Source organism: Rattus norvegicus, chromosome 16, assembly GCF_036323735.1.
Source record: "Rattus norvegicus strain BN/NHsdMcwi chromosome 16, GRCr8, whole genome shotgun sequence".
NCBI classification, from domain to species: Eukaryota; Metazoa; Chordata; class Mammalia; order Rodentia; family Muridae; genus Rattus; species Rattus norvegicus.
Window position 1 is genome coordinate 72,656,894 of NC_086034.1, and position 22,575 is coordinate 72,679,468.

General features: G+C 40.3%; 1 protein-coding gene across 2 annotated transcripts in view; it reads left to right on the plus strand.

Moving 5' to 3' along the window:
- The first annotated feature begins 35 nt into the window (after nucleotides 1-35).
- Hook3 (hook microtubule-tethering protein 3) overlaps nucleotides 36-22,575 on the plus strand; it is a 94,768-nt gene continuing 72,228 nt past the window's right edge. The window contains exons 1-2 of one of the 2 annotated variants that reach the window (XM_039094555.2): nucleotides 36-390; nucleotides 8,972-9,057. In XM_039094555.2, the coding sequence (XP_038950483.1) occupies nucleotides 334-390; nucleotides 8,972-9,057 (143 nt within the window). In that variant the 5' untranslated portion in view covers nucleotides 36-333. The remainder of the gene's footprint in view (nucleotides 391-8,971; nucleotides 9,058-22,575) is intronic. The other variant, NM_001136098.1, reaches the window with a different exon arrangement.

Consider the following 22,575-nt stretch of genomic DNA (forward strand, 5'->3'; position numbering starts at 1 on the left):
CCGGGAGCGCGCCTCCGGGGGCGGGGCCGAGCGAGCGCGAGCGCGAGCGTGCGCAGTGGCACTCGGGCCTCGGCTCGCGCTACGCAGCGCTCGCGCAGGAGGGCGTGGGCTGGCGGCGCCGGGTGCGCGCAGGGAGCGCGCGGCCCCGGGCGAGGGAAGGAGGGGCTGGTGACAGTGCGGAGCCTTTGCCAGCGTCCGCGCCCCGGGAGCGGCCGGACGGAAGAGAAGGTTCGCCAGACGCCGGTCGGCTGCCTGACCCTTCGGACTCAACCCCGAGCCGAGCGGCCGCGGCTTCTGGTTGGTTGAGGAGACGCCTGCGGCCACCTCAGGAAGATGTTTAACGTGGAGTCTGTGGAGCGGGTGGAGCTGTGCGAGAGCCTGCTCACTTGGGTACGTGGTGGGCAGCGGGCCGGTGGGAAAACTCCTCAACCTTTCGTGGACATCGGTGCTCGTCCCGGGGGACGAGCACCCGGGGCGACCTGCCGTCACATCCGGGGCTTGGGACGGGCGGAGCTGAGGAGCCGGTACGGCCGCTTCTACACCCGCGGCCGGGTCAGGGTCAGCAGGGAGCGGCCGGGCTCAAGCAGTCTGGGCCCAGGGTCCAGGAGGAACTTGTCCGGCCTGAGATGTTGGCTGCTGTCCGAGAGGAAACCTGCCCTGTGGGGGCTAATGATGGGGTGCAGGCGACACTGTAATTAGGACTGTTTGCCTTGATGAGGCGCTGGCGTTTCGCTCCCAAGCTCCCAGTGATCCAAAGCGTCGGTTCTGCCTGGGCGCCCGATAGAGGCACTCGGGACCCCTGGTTACGATGCTGCTCGCCTTTGTTGTAGCATTCAGCCAGGATGGAGTGTAGCCCCTTGAGGGATGGATGAAGCCCTGCCCATTGGAAAATAGTACATTGGCAGGGTGGATAGACAAAACATGAAGAATCACTCAGAGGCAAAACATTTAAAACGCGAGATGCATCTCGACTGCTATCAACGATGTGATGGTACTTACAAAAGGAATCAAGATAAAAATTTTGAACTGGCAAAGATTTAGGAATTTAGTAATGGAACTGAAACACATTTTTAAAGCACCATGAGATTCTAATTTGGAATCGGTGAGGGTTAGGGTTATCGAATTTTAAAGTAAATAGGCAGGATTTTTAATGTCAATAGTTACGGTTTAAGCAGCCCTTTTCAATAGCTGGATGATTAACCGTGTTTGTTTCTGGTTTTCATATGCTGGTTGGTGGCAGGTACATGGTATATGCAGAGCCATGGGATAAACCAGAGTCCCATCAGGAACATTCATTTTATTTATTGCTAAAAATGTTACCTGCCCCTTTTAGAAGAGCAGATACGTTTACAGTGGCTCCTATGACACATGTTAATTTTGTTTGCATATTCGGGGGGGGGGGGAGATGGTGGTAATCAGGCATCCTGCATTGTAATCGCAGTGTAGTTCTACCACTAAGCTATTCATCTCCCCAGCTTACTCACTTTAAAGGTAAAAATGCAAATAGCAAAAAATTCTATTGAATAGTATCTTAGGTTAGAGGTTCAGATCCCTGGAAGCTAGCCGTCACAGTTTTGTGCAGGAACACTGCCAAGAAGTTTGAGAACTGTTCCCTTAGGTTGGCTGTAATAAATGCAAGAAGAGTAGAACCCACAGATGTGTGTGCATTTGAGATAGGATCTTGCCATGTGGCCCATTTTGACCTCAAACTATGATCTTGAATTTGTAGCAATCAGCCTGCATCACTACACCCAGCTTGAAGTCTTTTATAAACTGGGTATGTCGTGAATCTGATTGTGTCTTTTGAAGCAGCCTGTATACAATGTAGACCTTTATGGTTTGGTTTTGTATTAGATCATTCTTGTCATTTCAGGTCACTGGAAATAATGCATAGTTCACATACTCTGTCAGTCCTAACTTCAAGCCCAAAGATCGGCTTCACAGCTGTGCTTCAAATAGAGAATGGTGATAGGTTACACAGTGGAGCTCCACCTCAGCCAAGTCTCAAACTATTATTTAAACCAGGAAGACTTTCGAAAAGATGGAAAAATGTTTCATGCCCTGTCAGTATATAACAAGCAAGCCCAACAGAATGTGCTTAAAAATTAAACAGTGTCTTTTCTTCCTACCCCCTGAAGCAAAATATATTCCTACCTGATAGGGTAAACAAAACAAAACACAAAAACCTGTGTTATTACATCTGTCGGTCACCTTTTAAAAAATTGTCCTTCGTGTAACTGTGATGTGTGCACGTAGGCACAGTTGGCACCACATGTATGTGGAAGTCAATAGTCAGCTTTTTGGAGTTGATGCCTTTCCATGTTTTCTGAACAACAAACTCAGGTCATAAGTCACCAGATCGGTGTGTAAGCACCTTCACCCCTGAGCCAGTTCAACAGCCTGTTTATTAACAATGATCATTTTATTTTTAAAAATGTAATATTTATTTGTGTGAGGATGTGCACACACATAAATGTATCACAGCCCTTTTGTGGAGGGTATTGAATAACTTAGAGGAGTCAGTTCTCTCTATTTGGGCTCTTTTTATTTTATTGAGAATTGCATATGTGCATTCCTGCATATGCACGTGCATGTGTGTATGTTGGTCAAATTTACTCCTCCCCTCTGGTTCCTCCTGTTCTGCACCACCATTTGTCCCTCCCAAGTTCATATACTGTTTTTCTTTTTAACATATTGAATCCATTTAATGTTGCCAGTATTTATGTGAGTGTATCCACCTTCTAGAGCATGGATAACTTACTAGGTACTGTACAAACCAGAACAAAACAGACTGACTCTCCTCCAGCATCCAGTGGCTCCTCAGCAAAATGATCTCTTCTCCATTCATTCTAGAATTTTGGCTAACTTGATCTTGTGCAGATATTGAGCACACAGCCTCAGCACAGCCACTGTGAATTCTTAAGTACACCATCCCTGTCATATCCAGAAAATACTTTTTTGCAGCACTCCACAACTTCTGGTTCTTAGAGTCTTTCTGCCTCCTCTTCTGTAGTGTTCTCTTGAGTCTTAAAAGGAAGGGTTGTGATATAGATGTGCCATTAGCATTGAACACTCTACAGTTTCGTATTCTCTACTCACCAGTTGTGAGTCTCCATATTAATTGCCCTCTACTACAGAAATAAGCTTCTCTGCTTATTGGGAGGATTGGGAGCTGTGCTATTCAATGGGTACAAAGCTAAGTATTTAGAAGGCAGTTTGATACTATGTCCATTTAGCAAAGAAATAGTAGGTTCTCTCCTAGAGGGTCTATGACCTACCCAGCATGTCTTCTTGGCCCAGTTAGCAACACAGCATGAATTCTGTCTTGTAGGGTGGGCCTTAGATCCAATAGAAAACAACTGCATACTCCCAAAACACTGATGACACTATTACACCAGTGGCCATAGACCTGCAGTCCATTGGTTGTTGTAGCTAGCAGGGTTCACAACTGGGTAAAGTGTTCATTTTTCTCTCCCAGCAGCCTACATAGCACCATCCTGCACTATGAAAGCTAGCCAGTGGAGATGAAACTTCCAGGTCAATACCAGCTTGGTTTCTCTATGTCCTACACGGGTTAAGAATGTGGTATCTTTAGCAATAGGGTCCTAATTCCAGTGACAATAACCTGTATTGCTTTATGGACCCATGGGATCCTGCATGCCTTGTAGCGCAAAGACAGGTAACCCAATCCAGTATTGCTCAAGCCCAGTTTCTAGAACTCTGTGAATCATGATGAAATGATTGCATTTTCCCAGGTCTTGGTAATTAGTTTGTTTGTTTTAACAGGCTGAGGATTAAACCTGGGGCGTTGTGCTTTAACTGTACAACTGACCTATATAATTCCAACCAGTTACCCAAGAAACTGGAACATGAGAAAGAAACTAGAGGGGCTGGAGAGATGGCTCCACAGTTAAGAGGGTTCGTTGCCCTTACAGAGGACCTTGTCTGGTTCCTAGAACCCACACAGTGGTCTAAAACCATCTAGAGCCCCAATTCTAGATGATCCAGTACCTTATCTAACCTCCATGGGCACCAGGCATGCATGTGGTGCACATATATACATGCAGGCAAAACGCTCACACACATATACTTAGTTTTAAAAATATATTTAAGGGGTTGGGGAATTAGCTCAGTGGTAGAGTGCTTGCCTAGCAAGCGCAAGGTCCTGGGTTCAGTCCTCAGCTCCGGGAAAAAAAAACTATATATATATATATATATATATATATATATATATATATATATGTATATGTATAATCTAGAATGCTATCAGACGATGACATAAAACTAGGGGAAAAGAATCGTAGTTGTGGCTCACTTGGAACACAGCAATCTTAGGTGTCCTTATTTTCATACTATGTATGTGGGAGCCTGTGGAATGCAACTAGTATTTAGACTCCCTCCCATTCCGTTCTCCCTCCTTTGCCTAATTCCATTCTACCAACAGATTTGATTCTCTATGGGAGAATAAAGAAATTTGTGAAGTACAAAGGTTTAAAGAACTTGGGAAAAGTCTGAGTAGCATGATGGTTGCTGGCTCTAATAGTAGTTCTCATACACACTCATTGATCAACATCACCTGGAACCTTTATCAGACCAGTTTACTAGACCCCTGTGGCTAGAGTTTCTGGGTCTGGGACAGGATCTGAGATTTGCATTTCTGACATACTCCTAGGCAATGTGTAACCTCAAGACAACATTTGAGAACCATTGCTTTAGAGCAGGGTTTTAAACTTACTGCTATTTGATATTTTATACTGAATTTTGTAATTCTTAGGTGCACTGCTCTGTGTATTTTAGGGTATTGAGTAGAAGCATTGCTATCTTCTGTTTATAAATAATAGTACCCTGCTATTCCAGACTCTCCTAGGGAGCAAACTCACTCCTGGTAGAGAACCACTGCCCTAGAGTTGCTGATTCTATGTGATCTCACGATTTACTCTCCTAGTGCTTTTGTTGGACTGGGGAGAAGTTGGAATGTGTTCTCAGAGCTCCTTGAAATTACAAGAAAGATTGTGACCCTCCAGGCAGAATTTATGCTTTAACATAGTTAAGAGCAGTTATTTTTCTGTTTTACTGTGTTACTATCCTGAAGTGTTACAACTCAGACCTGATAAGTTGATAAGTTTATTAATTGACATCTATGTGTTCTGAAAGCAGAGGTGAGCGTTCTCCAGTTCTCTAACGTACCTATATACCTGAAGGGCTAAAACAGAAAATAATTGTTTAGAAGCTCCTTCCTAAAACTCAGAATGGAAATTTAGCTGAGTCCTAAGAGCAAGGGTGGGGGATGCAGCAGACAACACACCAGATAGTGTTAAATTACTCTCTTTAAAATTCTTTCCGATGGACTATGCACGTACCCCAGTTTGAAGAGTACTTGCCTGGCTTGCACAAAGCCTTGTTTTAGCAGTGTGTAACCAGATGTGGTGGTGCACACTTACAATCTCTAATTCTCCCAGTCAGGAGGTGGAGGCAGGAGGATTGGGGAGTTTTATGTCATCCTTGTTTTTGATAGTGAGCTTCAGGCCATCCTCATATACATGAAATTCTGTCTCTAAATAAATAGAGAAAAATAGACATGAAACTATTTGCTTTTATTGTGTTATTTCTTCTGATTAACCAGAGGCAATTTTGTAATCCTGAGTAGGAATGTAACTCAATACTAGAACACTGGCCTTGCATGGACAAGGTCCTGGGTTCCCTTCCCAGTTTGGCGCAGAAGGGAAAAGAACTTGCATTACTTAACCTTGTCAGGACTTTAGAGGTCTCCAGATGCTAAAATTAGTGCCTGGGTACAAATACATTATTTGATGCATTTGTTAAAATAGATTAACAGATATTAACTTACTTGGACAGATCTGTAATCTCAGCTACTCAGTAAGCTGAGGCAGGAGGATTGAAAGTTGAAACTACAGAGTGAGTTCAAGGCTTGCTAGCTTAGCAAGACTCTTGTTGCAGAAAATTTTAAAAAGGCAGGAGAGATTGCTCAGCAGTTAAGAGTACTGGCTGCTCTTCCAAAGGACACAGGTTCAGTTCTGAGCACCTATATTGCAGCTCACAGCTGTCTGTAAGTCCAGTTTTAGAAGATATGATGGCTTCTAAAAGCACTGAATGCACAGAGTGCACAGACATAAATCTGTGCAAAACATTCCTACTCATTAAAAAAGTCAGAATTTTAAATGAAATAGGAGTATAGGTCTGCAATTGAGTTTAAGTATGTTCAAGACTCTGGGTTCAATATCCCAGCAAAACACACACACACACACACACACACACACACACACACAGAGAGAGAGAGAGAGACAGAGAGAGAGACAGAGACAGAGAGAGACAGAGATTGATTGATTGATTGATTGATTGATTAAGAAATTTTAGTTTCTGAAACACAATGTGGGGATTATGTATGATTCACTTGGTGGAGTTAAGAAATATGTCTCAAAAATGAAAACTTCCTAGATGATTGAATGCACACCTAGGTTGGAAACCACTAATATTAATACCCTCCTACGCTTTATATGAAAAAAGATATTAAAAGAGATGAGGTAAAATACCCCAGGGTATATGGTAAATTAGAAGTAAACGAGGGATTGGAATTGATTCATTATGTTTCAAGCATTGTTCATTGAACTTAACCGTTAAGCCCATCATTTTGAGGTGGTATACCTGATGAGTGAGGTGTGATATGTGATTGGCACTGTTTCATGTTCTCTCTCCCTCTCCCTCCCTCTCTCTCTCTCTCTCTCTCTCTCTCTCTCTCTCTCTCTCTCTGTGTGTGTGTGTGTGTGTGTGTGTGTGTGTGTGTGTATACACACACACAAAAACCAGATTGCTTTTAAATGGGCCATTCATTTAGCACCTATAAAATGAAAACAGGTGCTTTCTTTTCTTTAACTTAACCAGTGTGGAGGTAGTTGCAGATAAACTAAAGTTTAAATTGAGGCCTGAGATGATGCCCACTGGTTTCATTTGTGCCCTTTATTCATTTTCTTAGTTTCCCCCACCCCATGGAGTCTCACTATATTTCAGGGCTACAATTGAATTTAGAATCCTCTTGCTTCAGCCTACTCAGTAACTGGAACTAAAAGTGTGTGCTACCATATGCCTGGCTTATTTGCTAAACTTTTAAAAATCAAACTCTGCATGTATTTAAGTTAGGATCTCCTTAGCGCCCAAGTGCTTGTCTGATTAAAAACTACTGTCTATAAGTGCCTGTGACATAATTCTCTCAGCCTCTGCTACCGTAGTCATCCTTACCTGAAAGACATTTACCTATATAAAATAGGAAGTTATAACTGTACTGTTAATAGATATTTTCTCAGCACTTAGGAGTAGAGTCAGGAGAATCAGGAGCTCAAGGTCACCGTGACCTCTGATACATAATGAGTTGGAGGGTAGCCTGAGCTACATGAGACTCTGACTTTTATGGATGGTATAGTGCAAAGAAGTAGATATTGACCCATTTTTATCAACAACAAATTGCTTCATGATTTATTTGGCAATGTATATTTAAAAAACGTTTTAAATGAACATATACTTTAATGCAGCTTTTTTCCCCCTAACCCAATAATAAAAAAGATAGGCAGTCACTTGCTTGTTATGTCATGTTTCCATTGATTCTTTCTGGGTGAGCCTTGTCAGTGTTACAGACCACTTTCCCTCGTGTTTCCTTCAGAGTGTATCCAGTTTGGTTTGAACAGTTCAGATGTTACTTTTTTGCTTGAAGTCCTTTACTTACAAACTATGGCTACTCTTAGGATAAATTCCAATGTGGCCTATTGAGTCTTGCCTAGCAATACTTCTTTCTTAATTCTGTCTTTCACATATTTTATATCCCTCACTGTTCCATTTCTTCCTATAATTTCCACCTATCCATACCAGGCTTTGTCTCATCCCTTCAACAAATTTCTCAGTTGAGATCTTTGTCCATACAATCCACAATACTTTACCACCTTAAAAGCTCTGTACCAGGTTGGCCTTTATCTGTCTATCTCAGTGATTTACTTCCTTTTAAATCCAGGCTGGACTCCTGGTTATCACTGTAAGCTGCACTTGTTTTCTTTTTTGGTCTCAGGTGGCCTTACCTTCACTTTCTAAGTGCTAGAATTACAGGTGTGTGTCCCTAAGCCCTGCTTAGTTTCATCTCATAAATTTCTCTTAACTAATACAGAGTTAGCTGTGATTCTCTATATATTTGAAATAAAAATGAGTTGAGTATCCAACGTAATATTGACATTATATGATATGAATTCTATATCCATATATGTTTGCTGTTGAGAACTAGGAATCTCAACCTGGCTTGACTTAAGTAATGAATTTATTCTGCATAATAAAAGACTCTAATTTTTAAGTTCAGTGGGTAATGTTTATCTCAAAGACTTAATTCTTTCTATCCCTCCTCTCCATCTTCCATTGCCAATTACATAGCCCTTAAGACTTACTTCTGGCCTGGTGGGATGGCTCAGTCAATAAAGGTGCCTGTCGCCAAGTCTCATGTTGCTTGGACCCACATGATAGAAGCCCCTACATTGACCTCCACATGCATACTGTGACACAAACACCTGCACTCACACATGCACTCATACAATAATAATAAAATGATAAAGAAATTATTCTTTAAGTAATGTTTGCTACAGTAACTGATGCAACACAAAAGTTCACATTAATAAGAAATTGATCCTGCTCTCCAACAAATACCTCTTTGGTCTATACTGTCCCTTTTTATTCTTGAGTCAGATGTCACTGGTAGAGGCACTGAAAACTCTCTAAGAAGATCATCATCTTCTTAGGCTGTCTGTGATCTGTAAGTAATATGATGAGAAGTCAGCCAATGTCTCCTTTACCTATATGTGAAGAAATTTATGATTATCTTTTAAATTTGTTTTCAATTCCCAAGATGAGATAATCAAATGAATGTAAAAACCTTAAAAATCTTAATATAGTTCGTTAACCATTAGATCTTTTCTTCTTTCAGATCCAGACCTTTAATGTGGATACACCATGCCAGACGGTGGAAGACTTAACAAATGGGGTTGTGATGTCCCAGGTTCTTCAGAAGATGTAAGAATAAATTGTTTGTCTTTGTATATGGTCTTATGTATAAACCTTTCTTTGAAAAGGATGTAAAAAGTTAGTGTGAGAGTTCGTTTTTTATCACTGATATAATGAGACAATTCATATGAAGGAAAGGTTAGTTTTGGTTTATAGTTTGGGATATTTCAGCTGTTTGCTCTTGGGCCTCTGACAAGGCAGCGTTGATGGGAGCATCGATAGAAGCATCTTCCCTCACAGCAATCAAGCCACAAATCAGGGGCTGTAGAGATGGGTTAGTGGTCAAGAGCACTTGTTCTCCTGCAGAGGGCCCAGGTTTGGGTCCTAGCTCTTGCATAGTGGCCCATAGCCATTGATAACTCCAGTTCCAAGGAATCCAGTGCCCGATTCTGGCCTCCCAGGCACCAGGCATGCACATGGTACACATACTTATATTCAAGCAAGACATTCATAGGGTGAAATAAAGGAAATTTTTAAAGAAGAAGAAGCAAAACAGTATTTTTAGAGGCTCTTAAGAAGTTGCTTAAAGGGCGATCCCTCAGTAATCTTGTTTCCTCTTAAGTAGGCCTTTCTTTATAAAGGGTCTACCGTCTCTCAGCAGTCACAAGCAGGGGCCAAAACTCTACGTGCACCTTTGGAGATCATTTCAGATATAAACTACAGCAAACTTTTCATAAACTGGGATTGCCTGTGAAATGAGAAGAGTAACCGCAATGGGGTTTTAATGGCATGTGCCTACTTACTCAGTATAGACTGGTTGCAAGTTTAGTCAGGATGGTGGTTGTTATGCTACCTTAGGTTGATGACTAGATTTTGTCATTATAAGACAAACTGAGAATCCTGTGTCTTGTAGAATACCATTGTAATCTTAACACTGAGATCTCTGACCATCAGTGTGGTATAGCAATTTCGTATGTATAGTCTCTGTTCCCTTAACTCTCTGAATTGTCCTCTGAACTATGTAATGTCTCATGTGGTATTTGGTTATTGCTTATGACCATCTCTGTCCCTGGAAACACACAGTCCAAGTTGGTTAAGTTTTATGAAGAGCCAAGAAACTGGCTTTCTCTCTTTTTTTCTCTCTCTTTCTCCTAGCAACAACAACAACAACAACAACAACAAAATGCTTGTTTGTTTGTTTGTTTTTTATTTGAACTGAAATTACCATTTTTTGCGGTTTTAAAGAGGTCACATATCAATAACTCTCTGATTCAATATGTTGTTTGTAGGTGCTCATGACTAAAAGAATGAATCTTTATTTGAGATATATACAATGTATTTGATTATTTTTAACTAAATATTTTGAAAACATAATATAAAGTCCACTATCAACTTTTGACTTAGGATCTTTCCTTTTCTTTCCTTTTCTTCTTAAGATAAAGTCTCACTGTGGAGCTCTGACTGGCCTGGAACTTGATATGTAGAGCAGATTGCCTTGAGTTTACAGAGTTCTGTCTTGTCTCTGCTTCCTGAGGCTGTGAATAGAGATGTGCCCCAACATGCCTGGCCCAGGAATTTTTTATTTATTTAAAGCATTATGGGTGAATTGGGTTCAACAGGATTTTTAGATGGATTTATACTTTGAAGCCCCAAGTTCTTGTCAGCTGATATTAAAAGATTTATATGTGATCCATGGGGTTTTTCTATAGTTCTATTGAAAATCAGTATCATTTTTAAGTGAAATCTTTGTATTACTATCTTCCATGAGTTTATATGAGTCAGACATGTGAGAAGTTGCTAAATGTTTCAAAGAAACTTCTATGTGTATTGAGAATATGAATATGTGTTTGAAAACTTTAATTTTTCCTTTCTTCATAACTTAGCATACATGCTTCTGTTTTCAGGCTATGGGCACACGTTTTTAATTTAATGAAACTCAAAAAGGTTCATTTGAAACCTGAACAGCTCTGCTTCTAGCTCCCTAAGTATGGCATTCTTTTTTTTTTAAAGATCTATTTATTTTTTTATATATAAATACACTGCACCTGTCTTCAGACACACCAGAAGAGTACATCAGATCTCATTTACAGATGGTTGTGAGCCACCATGTGGTTGCCAGGATTTGAACTCAGGACCTCTGGAAGAGCAGCAAGTACTCTTAACCACTGAGCCATCTCTCCAGCCCAAGTATGACATTCTTTTGAGACAGTGAGAATTAGAATTGATTATGCTGTCAGACCTATGATTTTCTTGCCTGTTTGTTTCACTTGGTTTGAGACAGGGTTTTGGTACTTAGTCCTGACTGTCCTGGAACTCACTATATGGACCGGGCTTGCCTTGAACTCACGGAGATCCACTGGCCTCTATTTCCTGAGTGCTGAAACTAAAGGTGTGCACTACACACCTAGCAGGACCTGTGACACTTGGCCTACACTCAAGTGCCTAGAAACGAACAGTTTATACGTTGCCCTGATCTGAATTTATGTTCCTTTCGCATTTGATTTTTTTTTTAGCTTTTATTGTGTATATTCTTTGTTTGTAGTAGTATATTATATGTTCACCCCTTATACCTTCCTGCCCTCTAATTTCTCACCATTCTCCCTCCCACTAATGCCCTAGACAGTTTTACCTTTACTGCCGTGTCTCTATACTCTATATGCATGATTAGGAACCAAAGGAAGGAAACAGAAATATTTGTCCTTCTGATGTTGATTTAACCCATTTTCTCCAGTTGCAGCTATTTTTCTATTAATGACATAGCTTCATTATTCTTCATGCTGAAAACTAATTCCATTATGTATACACCACGCTTTCTTTTTGTTAGATGTTGTAAGTATAACTTTTTCTTTTATTTTTGAGATCATACTATAATGACATCGTTTCTCCCTTCCCTTTCCTCCCTCCAAACCCTTCCATATATGCCTCCTTACTCTCTTTCAAATTAAATCGGGTTCTTTTTCATTACTGTTGTTACATTCATATATGGATGTATACGTACATCTATATTCATAAACATAACTTGCTTTGTATACCTAATGTTACTTGTATATATGTCTTCAGGGCTGACCATTTGCTATTGGATAGTCAATGTATTTATAACACATTTTCGTTACCCAAGGTTGGATCTATAACTTAGCTATTGAGTAGTGTTGTAATAAACAGTGATGTAGAAGTATCTCTGTGATGTGTTGATGAGTTCTTCCCTGGGGAAGTCCAGATGGTCGTATGGAGTGTTTAGTGTTTTGAAACCTGTGTGCTGATTCTAACAGTGACTGTGATAGTTTGCCCACCAGCAATGTGTAAACTGCCGTTTGTTCACATCTTGGCCAGCATTTGTTATTTTTCTTTTTTTGGGGGGAGGGTTTATTTTATACATGCATGTCCATGTGTATATGGGTGGGTCCCAAAAGAACCTGTAAGCAGGCCTCAGGTCCTTTGGAGCTGGAGTTACAGGTTTAACTCCACATCCACTTTATGTGGATGCTAGGATGTAAACTCTGATCTTCCGATAAGGCAGTAAGTGCTCTGAAGGGTTGAACCATTTCACCAGCCCTGTTTTTCTTTTTAATATTTTTTCAACAAAATTTTACTTTAAATTACAAAGTCTGCTATTCTAATAAGTTCATTTCCCCAGAATGAAGATACTTCTATGATATTAATAAACAACTGCATGCATCGCTCACATTTTTAATAATTTTTACACATGTGCGTGCGTGTGTGTGTGTGTGTGTGTGTGTGTGTGTGTGTGTACACATGTGCTGTATGCCACATATATGCCATGTGCCATGGTGCATATGTGGAAATCAGAGGACAATTTTGGGAGTCTGTTCTCTCTTTCCACCTGGAATTAAGGCTGTTAGACTTCCAAAGCAAATGCTTGTACCCACTGAGCCAGCTCCCTGGCCCTACCACATTTGTTAAAGTGTTTAAGAAAAGGGTCGTATTAAATAACTGTCTTAAGTAAAATTAAACCTTAATAACATAAAAAGAAACCACTTCTAGTGTAATAATTTAAGCATGAGTATATTCTATGATCATACTTAAAACATGACCTTTCAACTTTGTTTTAACATTGGTTCGTTTAAAGACAAAACCAGAAAGTCTTACGTGTCTTCAGTTTCTAGCACAGTAGTAACAAACTGTTTTCTTTGACACATCACACGCCCACATCTTCCTTATCTTTAATGCTACCCTATGGTTGCCAAAGCGGAAACTGTTTGCTGTTTGGCATTCTAAGAACTAGTTCAGCAAGGAGACGGTCCATTTTGTTGTTTTCACAAGGCACACAACACCAGAACACAAAGTCTAGAATGCTTAGCTCTGCCCCACTTACCTAAGTGATTCAGGATCAGAATGTTGTTTCCTATTTCTATTCAAATTATAAGTTATTTTTCATGGATTTCAGTAAAGACAGCCTCAAAAGAAAGTATTGTTGACTTTCATTTAAATTAAACAAAATAAAATATGTCTATTTTCTAGAGTGGGTTTTATACCTGCTGAAGGAGACTTCAGGTCTTACTAAAACACCTGTTTAGAGGTTTGTTTTCCTGGCCAATGAGTCATTTAGTTAGGATGGCAAAGAATAATTATGTAGATTTCTTAATTACTATGTTGAATTGGCACTGGCATCCTCTCATTAGTTGTTACTTGTGGTCTGCACGTCACTAAAATAGACAGCTCTCATTCTGATAACTTTATGTAGATGCAGTCTTGGAGATGTTGCTTGTTGAAGTCACCAGAAAAAAAGATTACCTTTTAAAAATACTTTTAATTATTTTATTTATTAATATTTAACACACACGCGTGCACGCACATACGCGCGCGCACACACACACACACACACACACACACACACGAACACATGCACTCACTTGCGCAGTCAGACCACAGTATGCATGTGATATCAGAGAACAGTTTTAGAAGCCAAGATCAAGTTCAAGTCATCAGGTTTGCACAGCAGTCATCTTTACCCTTTGAGCCATCCCACCAACTTAGTTACTTTTGAATACTGATAATTTACACAGAACTGTCTTAGTTACTTTTCTGTTGCTGTGAAGACACACCATGGCCATAGCTCTTTTAAAAGACAGCATTTAGTTGAGGGCTCGCTCCAGTTTCAGAGGGTGAGTCCATGACCATCGTGGTGGGGAGTGTGATGGCAGGCACCTGGCTTTGGAGCAGTATCTGAGAGCTTAAATTTTGTCTGCAAGTAGGAGGCAGAGAGAGACTGGGGCGTGACAAAGCCCCAAAGCCATCTAGAGACACACTCCTCCAACAGCGCCACACCTCCTAATCCTTCCCAAACGCTTCCACCAGCTGGAACCAAGCACTCAAATATATGAGCCTACGGGGGTCTTATTCAAACCACCACATTAAATTTTTCCACATTGAACACTTATGATTAGAAACTATCCCTAAGAAAGGCCAAAGTTTTAATTATTCCATGTCATGCCTGTTGTACTGGAATAATTTAAGAAAGAACCCCTACAAAGTCCCTTCCCCCCCCCCCAAAAAAAAAGCATGGTTTTAGCATAACCCGTATCATTCATAGATCTGCCTAAGCAAAGAGTCATTTTAGTGAGTAAGAGCAGTTCTATGTGAGAAGGCGTAGAACACTAAGCTCCAGGAGCTCCGTCCTCCATGGCACCCCATCACATAAGTTAATACAGAGGAGTAGTTTGCTTTTAATTCTGTAATCTGAAGCATTTTAATTATATGTACACATTCTTGTTTTTGTTTTTTGTTTGGTTGGTTTGGGCTTTTTTGCAAAAACTCAGCATTAGGTAATAGCAGTGGATTACTATAGTAACATTCCTTTTTGTACTCACTAACCCTATGAACTATTCTGTCTTTCTGTTATTTCATTCTATTATTCTATTATTTTATTCTATTATTTTGAGAAATAGGAGAGAAAACCTGTAAGTGGAGTTGAAAAAAATGCAAAGTATTACTACTAGCTCTACTGTTTTACAATGCTTACAAAAAGTAGAATTAACAAATACCCTTCAATATATCCAGGTTCACAAAGTCTCAGGAAAAGCACACGCCAAAGAGTTCTAGGGGGGAAAAAAGAGTTCTAGAAAACTGTAAAAAACGAATACACATTTTCTTTAGGACCTTATGGGAGCACATTTTCAGGACATCGCTAAGTTTCAGTATTAAGAAACTTTCACATCAATTTTATGCTCCAAAAGTTTGCACTGTGGACATAGTTCCCCTCAGATCTCCAACAGAGCTCTTTGTGCACTGTCTTCCTTCAGCCAAGACAGGCACCGTCACTGTAGGACGTCAGGTATGTGCTGCATGCCATACCGTGTGACGTCTTCACCATATATTCACATGAATATAGGTGTTGCCTGCTATGGTCAATGCCCTCTTCTCTATACACCTCTCATCTATATCTTTACCTTCATGAACCCTGCTTTGTTCAGAATTCCTTTAGCTAATGGAATCTGAATTCTGCACTGATTCAAAGAGCAGGGAAGCCCATGAGTGCTGTAGTGTGCAAGTAGCAGCACTTGCAGTCTGATCTGGACTAAAAAGTAAACGTGGAAACCGTGTACTTAGCAGATTAACAGTAATGTCCCTCACACAAAAGAGTGTGTGATACTTAAAGAACCAGCAGGAAATGCTGGATTTGGATTGAGGCTTGGAGTTGTTGATTGTATATTTGGCATTTTGCTGAGCTAGTCTTTTCAAATCCCTTATCTATTTAAGTGGGTCTTTTTCCCCCTCAGTGTTGAACTGCTTCTGTGGTCTTGCTCTGAAATTTACCAAAGAACTAGATAAGAGGTTTGGGTCTTGAGGATATTCAAGATGGCCTGCATCTTTTTGGGATTGGCCATAAGTACATTGAAGGGCTGGAGATATGGTTCAGTGGTTAAGAGCACTGATTGCTTTTCCAGAGGTCCTGAGTTCAATTCCCAGCAACCACATGGTGGCTCACAATCATTAATGGGATCCGATGCCCTCTTCTGGTGTGCTTGACTGAAGAAAGCAACAGTGTACTCACATAAAATAAATAAATACATTTTTATTTTATTTATTTATTTATTTATTTATTTATTTATTTATTTATTTATTGGTTCTTTTTTTCGGAGCTGGGGACCGAACCCAGGGCCTTGCGCTTCCTAGGTAAGTGCTCTACCACTGAGCTAAATCCCCAACCCCATAAATACATTTTTTTTTGTTCTTTTTTTTTTTTTCGGAGCTGGGGACCGAACCCAGGGCCTTGCGCTTCCTAGGTAAGTGCTCTACCACTGAGCTAAATCCCCAGCCCCCCATAAATACATTTTTAAAGCAACAGTGTACTCACATAAAATAAATAAATACATTTTAAAAAAAAAGAAAAAATAAGTACATTGAAAATATAAAATGCCCCAAACTAGATGTTACAACTTTTTTTTTTTTTTTTTTTTTTTTGGCAGATCAGTTTTTTACCATTTGTGCCTCTTTTTTTTTTTTTTTTTTTTTTTTTTATTAACTTGAGTATTTCTTATATACATTTCGAGTGTTATTCCCTTTCCCGGTTTCCGGGCAAACATCCCCCTCCCCCCTCCCCTTCCTTATGGGTGTTCCCCTCCCAACCCTCCCCCCATTGCCGCCCTCCCCCCATAGACTAGTTCACTGTGGGTTCAGTCTTAGCAGGACCCAGGGCTTCCCCTTCCACTGGTGCTCTTACTAGGATATTCATTGCTACCTATGGGGTCAGAGTCCAGGGTCAGTCCATGTATAGTCTTTAGGTAGTGGCTTAGTCCCTGGAAGCTCTGGTTGCTTGGCATTGTTGTACTTTTGGGGTCTCGAGCCCCTTCAAGCTCTTCCAGTTCTTTCTCTGATTCCTTCAATAGGGGACCTATTCTCAGTTCAGTGGTTTGCTGCTGGCATTCGCCTCTATATTTGCTGTATTCTGGCTGTGTCTCTCAGGAGCGATCTACATCCGGCTCCTGTCGGTCTGCACTTCTTTGCTTCATCCATCTTGTCTAATTGGGTGGCTGTATATGTATGGGCCACATGTGGGGCAGGCTCTGAATGGGTGTTCCTTCAGTCTCTGTTTTAATCTTTGCCTCTCCCTTCCCTGCCAAGGGTATTCTTTTTCCTCATTTAAAGAAGGAGTGAAGCATTCACATTTTGATCATCCGTCTTGAGTTTCGTTTGTTCTAGGGATCTAGGGTAATTCAAGCATTTGGGCTAATAGCCACTTATCAATGAGTGCATACCATGTATGTCTTTCTGTGATTGGGTTAGCTCACTCAGGATGATATTTTCCAGTTCCAACCATTTGCCTACGAATTTCATAAACTCGTTGTTTTTGATAGCTGAGTAATATTCCATTGTGTAGATGTACCACATTTTCTGTATCCATTCCTCTGTTGAAGGGCATCTGGGTTCTTTCCAGCTTCTGGCTATTATAAATAAGGCTGCGATGAACATAGTGGAGCACGTGTCTCTTTTATATGTTGAGGCATCTTTTGGGTATATGCCCAAGAGAGGTATAGCTGGATCATCAGGCAGTTCAATGTCCAATTTTCTGAGGAACCTCCAGACTGATTTCCAGAATGGTTTTACCAGTCTGCAATCCCACCAACAATGGAGGAGTGTTCCTCTTTCTCCACATCCTCGCCAGCATCTGCTGTCACCTGAGTTTTTGATCTTAGCCAATCGCACTGGTGTGAGGTGAAATCTCAGGGTTGTTTTGATTTGCATTTCCCTTATGACTAAAGATGTTGAACATTTCTTTAGGTGTTTCTCAGCCATTCGGCATTCCTCAGCTGTGAATTCTTTGTTTAGCTCTGAACCCCATTTTTTAATAGGGTTATTTGTTTCCCTGCGGTCTAACTTCTTGAGTTCTTTGTATATTTTGGAAATAAGGCCTCTATCTGTTGTAGGATTGGTAAAGATCTTTTCCCAATCTGTTGGTTGCCGTTTTGTCCTAACCACAGTGTCCTTTGCCTTACAGAAGCTTTGCAGTTTTATGAGATCCCATTTGTCGATTCTTGATCTTAGAGCGTAAGCCATTGGTGTTTTGTTCAGGAAATTTTTTCCAGTGCCCATGTGTTCCAGATGCTTCCCTAGTTTTTCTTCTATTAGTTTGAGTGTGTCTGGTTTGATGTGGAGGTCCTTGATCCACTTGGACTTAAGCTTTGTACAGGGTGATAAGGATGGATCGATCTGCATTCTTCTACATGTTGCCCTCCAGTTGAACCAGCACCATTTGCTGAAAATACTATCTTTTTTCCATTGAATGGTTTTGGCTCCTTTGTCAAAAATCAAGTGACCATAGGTGTGTGGGTTCATTTCTGGGTCTTCAATTCTATTCCATTGGTCTATCTGTCTGTCTCTGTACCAATACCATGCAGTTTTTATCACTATTGCTCTGTAATACTGCTTGAGTTCAGGGATAGTGATTCCCCCTGAAGTCCTTTTATTGTTGAGGATAGCTTTAGCTATCCTAGGTTTTTTGTTATTCCAGATGAATTTGCAAATTGTTCTGTCTAACTCTTTGAAGAATTGGATTGGTATTTTGATGGGGATTGCATTGAATCTGTAGATTGCTTTTGGTAAAATGGCCATTTTTACCATATTAATCCTGCCAATCCATGAGCATGGGAGATCTTTCCATCTTCTGAGGTCTTCTTCAATTTCTTTCCTCAGTGTCTTGAAGTTCTTATTGTACAGATCTTTTACTTGCTTGGTTAAAGTCACACCGAGGTACTTTATATTATTTGGGTCTATTATGAAGGGTGTCGTTTCCCTAATTTCTTTCTCGGCTTGTTTCTCTTTTGTATAGAGGAAGGCAACTGATTTATTTGAGTTAATTTTATACCCAGCCACTTTGCTGAAGTTGTTTATCAGCTTTAGTAGTTCTCTGGTGGAACTTTTGGGATCACTTAAATATACTATCATGTCATCTGCAAATAGTGATATTTTGACCTCTTCTTTTCCGATCTGTATCCCTTTGATCTCCTTTTGTTGTCTGATTGCTCTGGCTAGAACTTCAAGAACTATATTGAATAAGTAGGGAGAGAGTGGGCAGCCTTGTCTAGTCCCTGATTTTAGTGGGATTGCTTCAAGTTTCTCTCCATTTAGTTTAATGTTAGCAACTGGTTTGCTGTATATGGCTTTTACTATGTTTAGGTATGGGCCTTGAATTCCTATTCTTTCCAGGACTTTTATCATGAAGGGGTGTTGAATTTTGTCAAATGCTTTCTCAGCATCTAATGAAATGATCATGTGGTTCTGTTCTTTCAGTTTGTTTATATAATGGATCACGTTGATGGTTTTCCGTATATTAAACCATCCCTGCATGCCTGGGATGAAGCCTACTTGATCATGGTGGATGATTGTTTTGATGTGCTCTTGAATTCGGTTTGCCAGAATTTTATTGAGTATTTTTGCGTCGATATTCATAAGGGAAATTGGTCTGAAGTTCTCTTTCTTTGTTGTGTCTTTGTGTGGTTTAGGTATAAGAGTAATTGTGGCTTCATAGAAGGAATTCGGTAGGGCTCCATCTGTTTCAATTTTGTGGAATAGTTTGGATAATATTGGTATGAGGTCTTCTATGAAGGTTTGATAGAATTCTGCACTAAACCCGTCTGGACCTGGGCTCTTTTTGGTTGGGAGACCTTTAATGACTGCTTCTATTTCCTTAGGAGTTATGGGGTTGTTTAACTGGTTTATCTGTTCCTGATTTAACTTCGATACCTGGTATCTGTCTAGGAAATTGTCCATTTCCTGAAGATTTTCAAATTTTGTTGAATATAGGTTTTTATAGTAAGATCTGATGATTTTTTGAATTTCCTCCGAATCTGTAGTTATGTCTCCCTTTTCATTTCTGATTTTGTTAATTTGGACACACTCTCTGTGTCCTCTCGTTAGTCTGGCTAAGGGTTTATCTATCTTGTTGATTTTCTCAAAGAACCAACTTTTGGTTCTGTTGATTCTTTCTATGGTCCTTTTTGTTTCTACTTGGTTGATTTCAGCTCTGAGTTTGATTATTTCCTGCCTTCTACTCCTCCTGGGTGTATTTGCTTCTTTTTGTTCTAGAGCTTTTAGGTGTGCTGTCAAGCTGCTGACATATGCTCTTTCCTGTTTCTTTCTGCAGGCACTCAGCGCTATGAGTTTTCCTCTTAGCACAGCTTTCATTGTGTCCCATAAGTTTGAGTATGTTGTATCTTCATTTTCATTAAATTCTAAAAAGTTTTTAATTTCTTTCTTTATTTCTTCCTTGACCAGGTTATCATTGAGTAGAGCATTGTTCAATTTCCACGTATATGTGGGCATTCTTCCCTTATTGTTATTGAAGACCAGTTTTAGGCCGTGGTGGTCCGATAGCACGCATGGGATTATTTCTATCTTTCTGTACCTGTTGAGGCCCGTTTTTTGACCAATTATATGGTCAATTTTGGAGAAAGTACCATGAGGAGCTGAGAAGAAGGTATATCCTTTTGCTTTAGGATAGAATGTTCTATAAATATCCGTTAAGTCCATTTGGCTCATGACTTCTCTTAGTCTGTCTACATCACTGTTTAATTTCTGTTTCCATGATCTGTCCATTGATGAGAGTGGGGTGTTGAAATCTCCCACTATTATTGTGTGAGGTGCAATGTGTGTTTTGAGCTTTAGTAAGGTTTCTTTTACATATGTAGGTGCCCTTGTATTTGGGGCATAGATATTTAGGATTGAGAGTTCATCTTGGTTGATTTTTCCTTTGATGAATATGAAGTGTCCTTCCTTATCTTTTTTGATGACTTTTAGTTGGAAATTGATTTTATTTGATATTAGAATGGCTACTCCAGCTTGCTTCTTCTGACCATTTGCTTGGAAAGTTGTTTTCCAGCCTTTCACTCTGAGGTAGTGTCTGTCTTTGTCTCTGAGGTGTGTTTCCTGTAGGCAGCAGAATGCAGGGTCCTCGTTGCGTATCCAGTTTGTTAATCTATGTCTTTTTATTGGGGAGTTGAGGCCATTGATATTGAGAGATATTAAGGAATAGTGATTATTGCTTCCCGTTATATTCATATTTGATGTGAGGTTATGTTTGTGTGCTTTCATTCTCTTTGTTTTGTTGCCAAGACGATTAGTTTCTTGCTTCTTCTAGGGTATAGCTTGCCTCCTTATGTTGGGCTTTACCATTTATTATCCTTTGTAGTGCTGGATTTGTAGAAAGATATTGTGTAAATTTGGTTTTGTCATGGAATATCTTGGTTTCTCCATCAATGTTAATTGAGAGTTTTGCTGGATACAGTAATCTGGGCTGGCATTTGTGTTCTCTTAGGGTCTGTATAACATCAGTCCAGGATCTTCTGGCCTTCATAGTTTCTGGCGAGAAGTCTGGTGTGATTCTGATAGGTCTCCCTTTATATGTTACTTGACCTTTTTCCCTTACTGCTTTTAATATTCTTTCTTTATTTTGTGCGTTTGGTGTTTTGACAATTATGTGACGGGAGGTGTTTCTTTTCTGGTCCAATCTATTTGGAGTTCTGTAGGCTTCCTGTATGTCTATGGGTATCTCTTTTTTTAGGTTAGGGAAGTTTTCTTCTATGATTTTGTTGAAGATATTTACTGGTCCTTTGAGCTGGGAGTCTTCACTCTCTTCTATACCTATTATCCTTAGGTTTGATCTTCTCATTGAGTCCTGGATTTCCTGTATGTTTTGGACCAGTAGCTTTTTCCGCTTTACATTATCTTTGACAGTTGAGTCAATGATTTCTATGGAATCTTCTGCTCCTGAGATTCTCTCTTCCATCTCTTGTATTCTGTTGGTGAAGCTTGTATCTACAGCTCCTTGTCTCTTCTTTTGGTTTTCTATATCCAGGGTTGTTTCCATGTGTTCTTTCTTGATTGCTTCTATTTCCATTTTTAATTCCTTCAACTCTTTGATTGTGTTTTCCTGGAATTCTTTCAGGGATTTTTGCGATTCCTCTCTGTAGGCTTTTACTTGTTTATTAATGTTTTCCTGTGCTTCCCTAAGTGTGTTCAGGTCTTTCCTGAAGTCCTCCAGCATCATGATCAAATATGATTTTGAAACTAGATCTTGCTTTTCTGGTGTGTTTGGATATTCCATGTTTGTTTTGGTGGGAGAATTGGGCTCCGATGATGGCATGTAGTCTTGGTTTCTGTTGCTTGGGTTCCTGCGCTTGCCTCTCGCCATCAGATTATCTCTAGTGTTACTTTGTTCTGCTATTTCTGACAGTGGCTAGACTGTCCTATAAGCCTGTGTGTCAGGAGTGCTGTAGACCTGTTTTCCTCTCTTTCAGTCAGTTATGGGGACAGAGTGTTCTGCTTTCGGGCGTGTAGTTTTTCCTCTCTACAGGTCTTCAGCTGTTCCTGTGGGCCTGTGTCTTGAGTTCACCAGGCAGCTTTCTTGCAGCAGAAAATTTGGTCTTACCTGTGGTCCCGAGGCTCAGGTTTGCTCGTGGGGTGCTGTCCAGGAGCTCTCTGCAGCGGCAGCAACCAGGAAGACCTGTGCCGCCCCTTCCGGGAGCTTCAGTGCACCAGGGTTCCAGATGGTTTTGGCTTTTTCCTCTGGCGTCCGAGATGTGTGTGCAGGGAGCAGTCTCTTCTGGTTTCCCAGGCCTGTCTGCCTCTCTG